General features: G+C 53.3%; 1 protein-coding gene across 1 annotated transcript in view; it reads right to left on the reverse strand.

Annotated features, from left to right (window-relative positions):
- Nucleotides 1-1,775: 1,775 nt before the first annotated feature.
- Nucleotides 1,776-14,307, reverse strand: part of PDIA5 (protein disulfide isomerase family A member 5) — a 91,605-nt gene continuing 79,073 nt past the window's right edge. The window contains exons 14-17 of the mRNA XM_059064396.2: nt 13,333-13,463; nt 8,942-9,012; nt 2,532-2,666; nt 1,776-2,006 (exon numbers count right to left, since the gene is read on the reverse strand). Coding sequence (XP_058920379.1) covers nt 1,926-2,006; nt 2,532-2,666; nt 8,942-9,012; nt 13,333-13,463 — 418 coding nt within the window. The 3' untranslated portion in view covers nt 1,776-1,925. The remainder of the gene's footprint in view (nt 2,007-2,531; nt 2,667-8,941; nt 9,013-13,332; nt 13,464-14,307) is intronic.

Below are 14,307 nucleotides of genomic sequence, written 5' to 3' on the forward strand. Positions count from 1 at the left end.
GCTCCAGAATTGGGGCACGAGGTTGGGTGGGGGCATCGGGGGGAGTGGAGGTGGAGGAGGGGAGCTCTGTCTGCAGAGGCAGCTGCCCAGAGCTGGGATGAACTTGCTCAGGTCATGCCCAAAGTCATGGTAAACACTAGACCTTCTGACAAAGGCCCCATAATTAACAAATCCTGCATATAAAGAGTGAAAAGGATGCCATTTCCTGATGCTTTCAAGTCCTCACACAGAAGCCAACCCAGGCTATGGAACAGATGGAAAGAAAGCCCTGTGCCTTGAATGTGAGCGCCCATGGTCCTCTGCCAGGAAGTGGATTTTGTCAGGTATTAAAGATGCAGTTAAAAAACAGCAACGTTTTTGGAGGCACAAATAAATATGTTCCTCCACAAATACTCCAAGTGTCCATTAAGTGTGCCCACATGCACACACACTCCCTCATGAGCCCCTTGCAGGAGAGGGTACATGATATTCAGCGTCAGGATTAAATGGCTTTGTCTGACAGCATACAGCACCAGCTGAGCTCAGTAAATGTGACATTTTAAATGTGTGCTTCTTTCATACCCATGCACCTGGGGGGAGACCAGGGGCCACTTAAAAAAGTGGGTGCTTAGGGAAAAGAAAAGGCTGACCTTAGGGAAGCAGGGACACGGCACCAGAACAAGGGCTTTCAAAACCTTTGATCTCACTTAACAGAGCTGTGTGCAGTGGCACTTCATCAAGGGCACCATGGGGAACTCTGCAGCTCTCAACCCCACTCTGGGGGACACATCAGAAAGAAGGCAGGGGCTGCAAGGGACGGGCCGGTGCCCACAGGCCAACTCCCCTGTAAGGCCACCAAAGTGTGCTGCCCAGTGCTGCAGCTCTGGCAATGCCACCTCTGAACTATCCCGAGGAGCCCAAGGCTAGGACTGCCACTTACCATGAAGTCAAGACAGGGGAGTGAAGCTGTTCTACTCTCTTCTTCTCCCCATGGAGAAGGACCACGGCTCTGGCAGCAGCACTGGGCACAGGCCTGGTGTTAGTCATGCAGGGAATGCAGAAAGCAGACCTAGTGGGAAAGACAGTCAGGAGAGAGACGTGACAGAGACAGAGTGAGGCCTGGATGGCGCCCATCCATGAGAATGCAGTACGAAGATGTGGAGGTTCCTGTGGCGGGGCGAGGGGAGCTGGTTTACAAACCGCCATCTGCACACGGAGAATAGGCCACCACGTCCCACACACCGTCCCTTCCAGCCAGAGTGCTGAGCAAGCAGCTGCACAAAGTCCCCTCCCCCAGTCCACCTGAGATGCCCCTTCCAGCCTGGGCTTGACAGCTGCACTCATCCCTAAGTGGAGACTTACTTTTCTTTAAAGGGAGAGCTGGGAGGGAATGGAGAGAGCAAGAGAAGACAGAAATAGCCGGAGAAAGAGAAATATGTAAATGCATTCCAGGAAAACACACCAAAACTGAAACCGCAATGATCCAGAAAAAGCTAATGCTTGGTTCCCGTCAGCTTCACAATCCCATTTTCCCTGATCATCTTAATGTATTTCCCCTCAAAATCAGTCATTTTCCAACAGGAAATTTTGTGGTCCGATTCTTCTGTTCTGCTCTCCAGTGGCTGATAGGGGCCTGTATCCCATGCCTCCCTCCTCACCCACCTGCCCCCAGTCCCTTCCAGACAGATGTGACCATGGCGTGGGGCTCTCCACCTCCCAGGAGAGGAGGTGGAAGGAGGGAGAACACGGGTATCTATCTGTTAGAACAGACTCCCTGGAAATAACCCACACCACCAAACAATTAGTTTAATTTTATTTCAAAATTGTACAAAACGGCCGTAAGTGGCTATAAAAAACTTCATCTCCAGAACACGTGGAAATTCAGAAACAACAACAAAACAGGTATCCTTCACAGTGTAATGGAAAAGCTTTCTCTGAGGCAGAAATTACAACTCCTCCTTCTTCTTTCCTAGTCTCTCATGGTCTCCCTCCCGGAGTGTTCGAATAAAACTAGTAAATCCCAACTCCTGTAGGGGAGGGAGAGAGAAAAAAAAGGAACTTTAACCTGATGCGGATGTGTGCCCCCCCCACCCCGCCTCCTTACTCCCCTTCCCTGACCCGCCACTGCGTGCTCACTCCTCTGGACACAGAGTGGCGGCGGGGGGTGGGGGAGCTGGGTGGTGTGGGGGTGGGTAGGGGGTCGGCAGGGGATTGGGCGGAGGGGGGCAGCGGGGGAGCCGGTGGGGGGTTGGTGGTGTGGCGGCTGGCCATGTGGAGAGGGTCTGCTTGGATACAGAGAAGCCCTGAAAAGTGGGTGAGGAAACTGTCCCGCACCCTGGAATCTGCACTGCACCCCCGCACCACCCCCCCCCGGTTCTGGGCCAGGACTTGGGTGAAAACCCCTTGGGATTTTCTTTCAGCCTGCCCAGAGCCTTGCCTTCTCAGCTCTGAGCATTGCAGCTGAACTCTGTGCTGTCCAGAAGCCTCCTCAGCGGCTGTTTCCCTGCCCGTCAGCAGACAGAGCTCGGGGCAGGTGTCTCCCTGCAACTCACCGTCGGATTGGTGTCGTACTTTTCTGCAAACTTCCCGTAGTGGTAGTAGTGGAAAGTGGGGTAGGCCTTGATGGCCTCCTGCTGACACAGGTCCTGGTTCTTCTCTTTGATGCAGTCAACAGCAGCACAGGCAATCTGCGGGGCCGGGGCCGAAGAAAGGGAGGGTCAGCACGGGGGTCTCCAGTCTGAGAGCTGAGGCCTGGACCAGGTTGCACTTGAGGCCCACATCATTTGCTTTTTGATCTCCTCCCCAAAAGCAGGGATACGCTGAAGCAAAGTATCCCCAGCCCAGAGCTCCATTGAGACCGAGAGTGTCTGTTTTCAATTCCCCAGGCAGACAGGTGAGGTTAGGAGACTTAGCTTGTAATGCCCTCAGACTACCCTTTAAAATCAAGAGTATAATGACTGAAAAGGAAATTATGACTTGAAAGCATCTGTAAACACCACAAGTTTTGTGATGCTTTCTGTGAGGCACTGTGGGACTCATTTGTTCATCAACTGATATTTCCTGAACATCTTTTGGGGGAGGCAGGGTAGTACCAAGGTGAAGAATAAGAGCTTTGAAGTCAAGTTTCCCATGTGCAACTCTTGGCTTGGCTGCATATTAAGACTTAAGGAAAATTACCTAGCCTCTTGGTGCCTCAATGTCTCGTCTGTAAAATGGAGGTAACAGTACCTAGCACATGGTTAATTGTCAGTACACGTTAGCTGCTGTTATAATGACCCCTACCAGCCCCAGACACAAGCTCTGTCCCCAGTAGGAGCTCAGCATCTGGTCAGGGAGTTGGATAAAGAGGTGAATCCAAGGCATGACAGGAGGTGTGTGGAGGTAGCCCAGGGTGCCAAGATGGCCCAGGGAGTGGCACAGAGGCGCTCTGCAAAGTTTGCCACCTGGGCCAAGGCCTGATGGCGGAGGAGAAGCAGGTTCCAGCCAGGGGAGCACATTCCAGAAACCGGGACAGAGTTCAGCATGATTAAAGCAGACAGTTTTTGGTCAGAAGGAAGTTAACTGGCTGTCGGCCTATTCTTGCCCATTGAACAAATTCCACATGCAGAGTAGTTTTTCCTTATTTATTGTTCTTTCCCAATAAGAGGGTAAAAAGCAGACATGGGAAACTTTTCTCCTGTTGAGGGTCACAGAGCAAGGAAGGAGGGGAGAGGGTCAATTGATGTCAACAGCAATCCACAAGCATTACAGAAGAGGGGCCGGCAGTTTCTGATGAGAGGAGGCATTGATGGAAGTCCTGCTATGGGCCAAGCTTGTTCTAGATGCTACGAGGACAGTGGTGACCTTGACAAAGTCTGTCATCAAGCGACTGACATTCTTACTGCAGGAAGGCAGTTAACAGACACATAACAAGCGAGATCACTGCAAAGTCCAAGGGACGCTCTGAAGAAATCAAAAGAGGGTGCTTGGATAAGACCATGGCCAGAGGGGTTGCTTTCACCACGATGGCCAAGGAGGCCTTTCCCAGGAGATAACATTTGATCTGAGACCTGGGTGATGAGGAGGCAGCCAGCTGCGTGAAGGCCCAAGGAAAGAGCACCCAGCTAGGACCAGCCCATGCTGGGACCAGCCTGAGAGAGGACTGGGCGCGGTGCCTCTGAGGGCTGGAACCCATGCAGGAGCCCTGGCAGAACTACTGCCACGCTGGAGGTTTAAAACTACTGAATAGCCGTGACTCACAGAGTTCTCTGGCTGCTGGTTATTTCCATTTGGATGGTGGCCCCCTTTCCAGGTAGGAGAGCCCTGCAGGCCGCCAACAGTCAACGCTTGCGGGTCTCTTACCTGTGCCCAGGTGAGCGGGGCTACCGTTCAGCAGGCAGCAGTGCTGACAGGCAGTGAAGAGTGAGTCGTGGCCTGCACTCTGGTTACCAGTCACTCATCCTCCCTCACCCGCCCTCACGCCCCGCTTCTACCGCTTCGGCTACATTACGTTCTACATGATGAGACTTCTTAGAGCAGAGTCTGCAAACTGCACACAGTCCCTATCTGGCTCTCAGTCCTGTTCTATTTGGCCCACGCAGAATATTTTAAAAACATAAATCTGAATTAGCTGCCAACCTAGAAAAAGAGCCAGAAGATTTTATGTAAAGTTTGGCTCTCCATCTTCTCTTTAAAAGCCAAATCTGAGGGCACCTACCCTGCCTTCCCAGAGGCAACGTGTGGTTGGAAAAGAAGGGCAGCTGTCTCCTTCAGGCAGGGTCAACTTGCTGTTTGCCTGCGTCCACCCACACCAGCAGGCTAGCCCCTGCAGGCTTCTGAGAATCCCAGCTTGCCCTCCAAAGCCCCTCCTGAATTATTCAGAAATGTGAGGCAGAGCCTCCTCTGGATGTCCTCAGGGTTCCGTTTCTCGGGGCAGGTGCTGAGTGGCCAGTCCAGGGGCGACCATGTGCATGAGGCAGCCTCTGTGTCTGGCCCTCGGCTAGGGGCCGTCACTCCCCTGCTAGGCTGTGAAAATGTTTGATGAGCATTGCTCTGGGCCGCTGCTCTCCCTGCATCCAGTTTAAATTATGAATTTAATTTGTATACATGCCCTGGAGCTGTGGGAAGTGTCGTGTATAGTTTTACAAATCGACTAAAATAAAAATGGGTCCTTATTCTGAATCCCCTCAAATAGCTGCCAGCCACATATACAAAGTGCTACTTCTGGCTGCAAAGGCTCCTTTGCTCTCAGTCTCTGTAGGAAGAGGGGGGACAAGCACAGGCCCCTTTACAGGAAGTGACTGAGACTCCTTGGAAAGAAGGCAGCAAATAAACCTCTTCGCATCTATCCCAATTTCACCTAAGCGCCTGCCCCTCTTATACCCACTTAAGATCTGCAATGACTCACCTACAGCACCAAACGTACACTGACTTCTAGATTTGTTCCACGGTAGGTGGCTGTCGTGCCCTGCAAAGTCCCCTCCGCCCAGCACTTGACTTGCCACTGGCACCTACAACTCTTGGCTGAAGGGAGCTAGAAGTAAGGCCCACAATGGACGGTGCTTGTGGACATGTCCCCTGGCTTTCTCGCCTCTGAGGGGGATGGCTCTGTCCCTGCTGAGGTCTCCAGGGACTGAGCCTAGTTACCCATGTGGTAATTTGCTCATTAACGCACCTGCTCTGGCTTCCCTTCCTCCATCTCCTCAACTGCTTCCTAAGACCACCTCCCCCAAAATCCCCTGCACGAGAGTCCCCGGCCCTGAGTCCACATCTGGGAGACCTCTGATGATGCCTATTCTTTCAGTTCTGATGCTGCCCCTTTCCAGCTGGGTAACTTTGGGCTAATCACTTAACTTCTCTGAGAGTCAATCTCCTCATCTGTAAAATGAGTAATAATACCTAGCTGACTAAACGACTGTGAGGACAACACAACATAAGGCTTTAAAAGTACTAGCACAGGGCTTCCCTGGTGGCGCAGCGGTTGAGAGTCCGCCTGCCGATTCAGGGGACACGGGTTTGTGCCCCGGTCCGGGAGGATCCCACATGCCGCGGAGCGTCTGGGCCCGTGAGCCATGGCTGCTGAGCCTGCGTGTCCGGAGCCTGTGCTCCGCAACGGGAGGGGCCACAACAGTGAGAGACCCAAGTACCAAAAAAAAAAGTACTAGCACAAGAGGCGCTTGCAGGAAACATCAAACACATCATCTGGTTCCTTCATCCAGTCAACGTTTACAGACGTTTCAGGCGTCGAGACTGTGGGGGATTCACGGACAAACGAGGTCCCTGCCCTAGGGAGCTTTCCCTTCTGATGGAACTCGGGGGACCATACACAGCACACGCAACATGGCCAGAGCTTCGTCAGCCAATCACAGAGGGGCTCCTGCTGCCCCAGAGCCCACTCCTGGGACGACCTTGCACCTGGCCGGGAGCTGTGCTGCACTGCTGTTCCCTCAGCCCCTACCCCCAGGCTGGGACACCTTGAGGTACAGGGAGAGACAGGCCCCACTTTGCCAGCCCGGTGATCCCCTGACCCCACCTGCACCCGCCAGCCTTCCACCTGAGACCCTTGTCCTCCACGGCCACGTCCAGAATGCTTCTGTTCCAACACTAACAGCGTGCAGCCCTTTCTCCCCTCCCAGCATGTCAACTGCTAAAGTTCCCAGTAACTTCCTGGGAGGGGGAGGCTCCCCAGTTAAAATATGAGCTGCCTCATGCAGCTTTATTGATTCAGTAAAATAAATCTCTGCAGGAGCTAATATTGACTTTGGCTATGAAAATGGAAGTGAACAACCAACTGCATATTGATTGGGGAAAGGAACAGGGACCAGCTTCTGGGTGGAAAAAAAAAAATGCAGTTCTGGCTCAGAGGTGGCAGCATGGGGTGTCAGGAAGAATCAGGAGTCAGGAGACCCAGTTCTGGCTGTCAGTGACCCACTGCACGTCCCTGGGCAAGAGACGCAGCTCCTCTCTGGGTCTTGATCTGCTTGAGGAGAAGGAGAGGGCTGGACAGACCAGTGGTCCCCAAACACCAGCCTGTGGCCAGCAGAAGAGCCAGCTCTTAAAAAATCACACATTCCTGGAACCATCCCCCAGAGCCCAGAGGCTCTGAGCTGATAGTTCTAGGATAGCACCCAGCCATCATGGCACCAGTGCCCCAGAAGAGAGACAGAACGCTTCCGTGCTATTACTGAGAGCTGCCTCTAGGAACTCCAGGCCTGCCTGCTGCCTGGGACAGAGAAGTTAAGTGTGTTCCTGGAAATGAGTGAGAGTGACGCCTGGCTTGGAATAAAGGAAGTTGGAAGGAGGACGGAGGGACTAACAGGGGGAATGACTCCAGGAAAGGTCAGCAACATTACTGGCCCAAGTTAAGACAATTAAGCAAAGGCATATCAGTATCTCAGAGGAGGAGGGGGTCACCATGGAAACGGGACCCCTCTGCTGATGCAGAGGGGACAGGGAAGGGGAGGAATGGCCCTCAGCTGCCTACTGTGGGCACGGCCAGCCTGGCCTCGTTGGGACTGATGTGATCCCTTCACAGAAGCTGAAGCACGGAGACCTGAGCATCTGGTGGGGCAGGGAGCCCCCACACATGTCACTCTCCTGTGTGTCCAGAGCACCAAGTGTTCTGGGTAAAGAATGATGGGAGTTGATATGGAGAGACTGCCAGTCTAGTCCTGGCCCCGGGGAGTAAAGGCCTCCCCACACCAACCAACACCCAGCCCCGCAGGGACGAGCAGCCCGGGCTGGGCCGGAGCTCCCAGACTGGGAGCAGCCACTCTGCTCAGGCCCCGGGTGGCAGAATCGGGTGGAGTGGTGAGGGAGACAGAAGACAGGAAGTCCCTTCTTGCCATGGCCCCCTCAATGCAGGCCAAGTGGCAGGGAGAGGAGAAAAATTTTTCTGGTCCTTGTATTCCCTCCTGATGGTGAAGGGTGCCTCAAGGGCACAGGCAGGACTTGTGGGTGACAACGGGACTCCCCGAGTTCAGGGAAGGGGCTTGGAATCTAAGTCTTCACATACGTGCCTGTGGCCTATCCTGGCTTCTTCCCCTGACTCGCTGTCCCTGTACAGCTCTCACCATCCCATCTCCACCACCGTAGGGCTGATGCAAGGGGATCTCAGCATCTGTGTCCCACCTGCCCTGGCTGCACCTGACAATTCCACCCGGGAAAATAAGGCAGCAGGCAGAGATGCATCGGACTTTGGCCTTGGGTGTGCGTGAGCGCATTTTGGGGGCCTTTCAGGGGACAGGTTCCTATGATGGAGCCCCAGGCTGGGAAGACCCTTTGAGACCATCTAGACCAGCACCCTGACTTTAGAAGAAGGGAACTCGAGGCCTGGAGAGTCTTCCAGCTCACGTAGTTTAGCAGCAGCCCAGATGCACCAGTCTGAGTTCCGGGGTCTTCTCCCTGCCATACACCCCCTCAGCCTTGGAGTCTGCCCTGGCTGCTGGAGCGGCCTGGGGGAATGTGCCCGGGCCCCCCTCCCAGCTCTCTAATCCAATCTGCAGCTCTAGCTTGTTAATTTTATGCTTCATCAGTCAGCAGCTGCAGGAGCCTTTCACTTAGGCAGGATGAGGCTCTGCACACACCGCCGTGCTCTCCTCCACCTTGGCCGCCTCCAGTTGACTTTTGTTGGATTTTTTTAATTTGTACTTTTAATTATACAAGTAATGCATGACTACAAATCCTACCGTAAAAAGATTTGAACACTAAAGAAGAATAAACAAAATGACCGCTTTACCACCCTCTCCTCCAAGGAAGGGCTGTAACAGTTCAGTGTATTCCTTTTAGTTGATTTTGCAGCATAAATGCAGCCTGCTCTATTCTGCCTTGTGAAAAGGATGTCCTGGTTGTCAGGAATCCCCAGGTCTCAGCAGAACCTGTCTGGGGAGGGAGGGCACCTGAACAGAAGGGAGGAATGTGTGAGCACTGGTGGCAGGGGGAGGCTGGAGGCGGGATGAGAGGTGAAGAGGAAGGGGGTCCTTACCTTTCGGTCATCTTTGAAGGCATCAGCAGTGGCAGTAAAGTGTGGAATGACCTTCTTACAGTGCGGGCACCCTGCGTGAGAGGGGAGGAGAGAGTTACACACGTGAGGGAGGCTGCAGAGCCAGGGGCCCTGCCTGGAACCTCCAGAGAAGCCTTTCCAGGAGTTTCTCTCCACCCAACAGACTTTGGGGTTCATCTGATTCCCACCCGCTGCACACCCCACTGTCAGGGTTCACGTATCAACCCCACCACTCAGACCCTCCACTGCGTGTCTGCCGTTGGCAAGAGGGCTCTGCAGGAGGCCTGTGCCAGCGTCAGGTCCACTCCTGCCCAGGACCTCCCACCCCACACTCTCCCATCACACACCCAGCCACGAAGCTGGGGGTCGGGGAGACAGACACTGGTTTTTCTCTGCAAGCTCCTTTCACACACGGCTGCTGCCCTCAGGGTCCAGAAGAGCCTGATCCAGGGTGCAGCGGGAGCTTTGGGCTTAGAAAGGAGGACGCATGCTCGGGATTCTCTGAGCCTGTCACAAGGTCCCTTCTCTCACCCCAATGACAGTGGCAAATCTCTCCACTTCATGACTGAGAAAGTGGGGCTGGGGAAGTAGGGGGCTGGCAGCAGCCCCTCTGCCTGACCATGGCAGCTCATGCTTTGCCGCTGATTCCCACATTCCCAGCAGCCCTCACCCCAGACTGAGCAGCCAAACCAGGCCCCTGGTCCTCATGCTGTCCTTCCTCCCTGCTCCACAATCCACCCGAACCCCAGATCCAGGAAAGGGAGACTTAAGGTCAGGCTAAGAGGAGGATAAGCTGCGGGGAGTCCCTGTCGCTTCTCAGGGCCTGGGTTCCCAACCCAGGGACAAGGACCCATAGCTTTGGAGGCCCTGGATGGGACAGAGATGTATGTGGTGTCCTGAGCCCCTCCAGCTCCAGTGACAGGTCTCAGGCCCAGGGCTGGGACCTGTGTGGGACCACTTTCTCCTCCTGTTTCAGCAAACCTGGGGCAGCATCCACTGAGCAGAAAGCCCAGGAAGCTGCAGGCCACTCTGTCCCAGACCCACTTTCCTGGCCCTTCCCTCAGGGTTCACCAATTAAAACCCAAGCCCACCCTCCCAACCACTCTCCAGACACTGAACGCAACTGCCAAGAGAACAGAATTGCTTTGAGGGAAGGAGTTCTCTGACTGTAGTAATTAATTCTGATCAAAACACAGGTGGGAAGGCCAGATGCCCCATGGGCAGACCTGGCTCCAGCCAGCTTCCTGACAAACAGCCCTCCCACCACCTGGGTTGGGGAACTGAGACAGCCTGGCTCATCTGCTCTTTCCCTTTTTAAAATAAGATAATAGTGACTGGCATTTCAAAGGGCTTTGTGAATCCAAATTAAGGCTGAGCTACATGTGAATTTAGCACTTGAGCCATTTTCTGAGATGGGCGGGACCACCCAGGTGGCCTGGCTGGCAGAGTGGCCAGCTGGCCCCAGAGCATCGTGGATGGTGATGGGAGGCGGCTTAAGGGGGTTTTCCCAGCATCCATCACAGGAGTAGAGAAGAGAGCTAGGCTGGTTACGTGTTACACCAGAACTGAGATAAGGTAGACCTAGCAGAGCCGAACTCATGGCAGGTGCTAATGGCAATTACAAGAACACTGTACTAATTTGACCCAACAGAGGGAAGAATGGCTCAAATTCATGAAAACATCATACTACAAAGGAATGATGGTATACAGCTTTCAAAACGTGTAAAGAGCACAACGTGCTGGTTGAGAGCGTGTCAAAGCGTGCCCTGTGGCACCTAGAGGTCCCCTGTGAGCGGCACATGGACGCCCATTAAGACATCAGGCTGGCCGGAAATAAGCTACTCCCTTCCCCCAAATCTGGTGTCACTACTCATTTCTCCTTTCTAACCTCTCTGCTTACTGAAAGTATAAAGGTCACTGTCAGCCTAGTGCAAATTCCTGCTGCCGTCAATTTAAAGCATCTAGGTCTCAGATTAATGGCCTTCTGGTACATCTCATTTTCTCATTATCCAAAAGAAAGAGCATGGCAGATGAATAACTAGAAGGGAGGCTGTTTTAGAAAGGGCATGAAGATGTTTCCCAGACGTGTCAGTTGGGCCAGAAGAGGCATGATTTTTTAATTTGGGCTCTTTAAAAGGTACCACCTCTGTGTAACTGGAAACGAAAGCAGCCTCCCAGAGTGGGGAAAGAGGAACAAAGACCAAGGACAGGACAGAAAATTCCAATTCTAGAGACTCAGCCAAGCTGGCCTAAGAAGGGCAGTCACCATGATCAGACTATGATTCAGAGCAATGTGGGGGGCTTGGAACAGAAGAGAACAATGAAACAGCAGGAGGAAGAGCTGTGTAGAAACTGGGCAGGTAGGAAGTGGGGGGAGAGGAGAAATGGCAGTTGGTGTTTGCTTTTTTACTTTATACCTACCTTTATCTGGTGTGCGACCCTTCTGTAGTATTTAGGTTCTTTATATATAAGTATGTTATATACTACATAAATTATAAATAAGGATATAGTATTATTATTATTATTATTTTTGTGATACGCGGGTCTCTCACTGTTGTGGCCTCTCCCGTTGCGGAGCACAGGCTCCGGACGCGCAGGCTCAGCGGCCATGGCTCACGGGCCCAGCCGCTCCGCGGCATGTGGGATGTTCCCGGACTGGGGCACAAACCCGTGTCCCCTGCATCGGCAGGCGGACTCTCAACCACTGCGCCACCAGGGAAGCCCAGGATATATTATTTTTCTCATTGAAAACATTTTAAAGATTTTTTTTGTCTTTAGCTAGTTCCCTCTTTCCCTGCCTCTGTCCACTGATGAACACACACATGTCAGGAGCCTGGAGCAGAGCTCAGGACAGGAAAGTGCAGCAGGGGAGACAGGAGACTCCAGGCACCAAGCCCTCCGCCAACAGCTGAGTCGCTCAGTGACGGGGCCCCGTGTGGACTGTGTTTAGTTATTTTTGTCAGGGCAGTCTGTGAGGCCCTTGAAGCCGGCAGGGACCAGGCCTCCTTCCCTTGTATCCTGGGTCCCTGACAACATCCAGCACACAGCGGTTACTTGAGGCAGGTCGTTAGCACCCCAGCAGGGTAGACATCCCCTGAGGTCTGAGGGGAAGTGGGGAGCATTTCTAGGGAAAGTATTTAGTCTGGACTTCCTCAAATCCACCCAGTGGCTGGTCAAGGACTCCTACTTCTCTGGCCAGGTTCCCGCCGGCTGCCGGGAAAGTAATCACACTCTGAATCGGGACTGTGACTAAAAGAGAGCACCAGCCCAGGCTGCAGGAAGGGCTCTGTCACTGACTTGCTGCCATGCCTTGGTTAAGTCAGGCATCCCCTGAGTCTCAGTCCTGCACTCCCAACCCTGCCCAGAAGGAAGACAACTTCTTAAAATCCACTCAGTCTTCCAGGCTTACTCTAAGGACAGAGGAGGATAGCAAGAAGCTCTATAAGGAACCGACAGACCACAAGGCCCACTTGCGGAAGAAAAGGCAAAAACAGAGGGAAGTGTCAGCTGCCTGAGGGCGGGGTCTGAGGCTGGGCCAGGAGGCGACCTGCCCAGATAGTGAGAACTGAGGGGAGACTTTACAGATTATTGACACTGGAGAGGTAGGGGCAGGAGGTTAGGACTCGACTGAGCTGCCTGCTTCTCTGTGGAGCCCAGCTTTATTATCCCCGTTCCATTACGCTAAGTTGTAACCTGGGGGAGAGAGAGGGCAACAGAAGAGTGAGAAATTCAAGAGCCTTTCCTTTATGTATCAATGAACAACTTTAAAATGGGAATACACAAAATTTGAGATCACAGACACCAACATTAGCAGACGTGTCATTCCCTCAACTTAGGCTTTGATTAAAGTGGGGATCACGGTGAGGAGCTCTGAGTGACTATGACTGTACTTTTACCACAGTTTCAAATCCATGGCTTCAGAGCCACTTGGGATGGTCAGAGAAAGGAGGCTGGGCTGGGAATGCTCAGCAAGATGAGGGACGCAGAGGCCTAACCAGGCTGGCTGAATTCCCAGCTGCTAAGTTCCAGGGTTCAAAGGTGAAGTCAGTGCCTGCAGGGATGGAGGGAGCAGACGGAGGGGGGGGGGGGGGGAGGAAGCGGCTGGGTGGGAGTTTCCAGGGAGTTGAGGAGACTTAATAATTACAAGGCAGGCCCCTGGCACAGAAAGAAGTAGAGGGCTTTAGGACTGATGTAAAGACAGAACCTGACAGAGCTGGACCTGGATTTTGAAGGACCTCAGCCTGGAATGAAACCTGCTCACAGCAGAAAGCCCAGAGTTGGCCTGTGGCTGCCCTGGTCCCCGGGGGGATCTTCTCAGATCAGTCAGAACCACCCCTCTCCCTCGCCCCTCAGCGAGTGCCCCAGCTACTTACAAGGGGCGTAGAACATGACCAAGGCGTGCTTCTTCCTCTTCAGGGTCTCCCGGAAGTTGTCCCCAGCCAGATGCACCACACTGGTCTGCTGCTCTTCCCAGGCGGGCTCCGGGGGTGGAGGGGACTCAGGACTGCAAGAACCGGGGGTGTAGGGGAGACAGTCATTAGGAGAAGCTCGTGTACAGGCAAGCGCTTCCACCGCCCCCAACCACTTAGGGGAGCACGTGAGAAAAAAAATCACTTTGCATCCTTTCTAAAACTGAATTTAAAACCTCAGTTTAAACATGAAGAAGTGTGAACCATCCGCAAAGATTCCCTCTAAGGAGCCTATTAAGCCATTTTGTGAAGGTGCGGAAGACCTGGGTCGCTTTTAGGACCTCTCCAGTCGTCTCCTTGCCATGGGGAGAAGCCCCTGCACCTGGGCTCCCTTCCCCTCCCTCCTGCCTCTTCTGGGACCCTGAAGCACCCTCCATTATCTTCTGCTCCTGAGCCTTTGTTCTGGTGGACAGAGCATGCGCCACGGAGTGAGGTGGGTCTGGGTTCAAATCCAGATTACCGATCACCTGTGTGACTTTAGGTAAGTTATCAAACCCCTCTGAGCTTCCATTTTCTTTTCTGCTAAATGAGTACAGTTGAGACCTACTTCCTGGGCTCCTTATGAAGAGCAGAGACAGTGTATATAAAGCACCTAGTCGGTCAAGCAACTAACAGTTGCTAAGAACCTATATGCTCTCATAAATGACAGGCATTCGATAAGGGTTTATAATTTTTCAGTCTCTTTCTGTTCACTGGTTCCCTCCACTCTGCCTCACAAAAGTATAGATCTCCAGGGTCTTTTAAAGCCTTTGCTGCTCCAGACCCCGTGCTGCCACACGCAACCCCTGCACTCCCTCCTTCACGCCGGCACCACCTGGCTTCTGACCACCAGGCCTCAGGCCTTGTACCCAGCGAGGGCAGCATGAGCGCAGCACCAGG

The sequence above is a fragment of the Kogia breviceps genome, chromosome 5, assembly GCF_026419965.1.
Source record: "Kogia breviceps isolate mKogBre1 chromosome 5, mKogBre1 haplotype 1, whole genome shotgun sequence".
NCBI classification, from domain to species: domain Eukaryota; kingdom Metazoa; phylum Chordata; class Mammalia; order Artiodactyla; family Physeteridae; genus Kogia; species Kogia breviceps.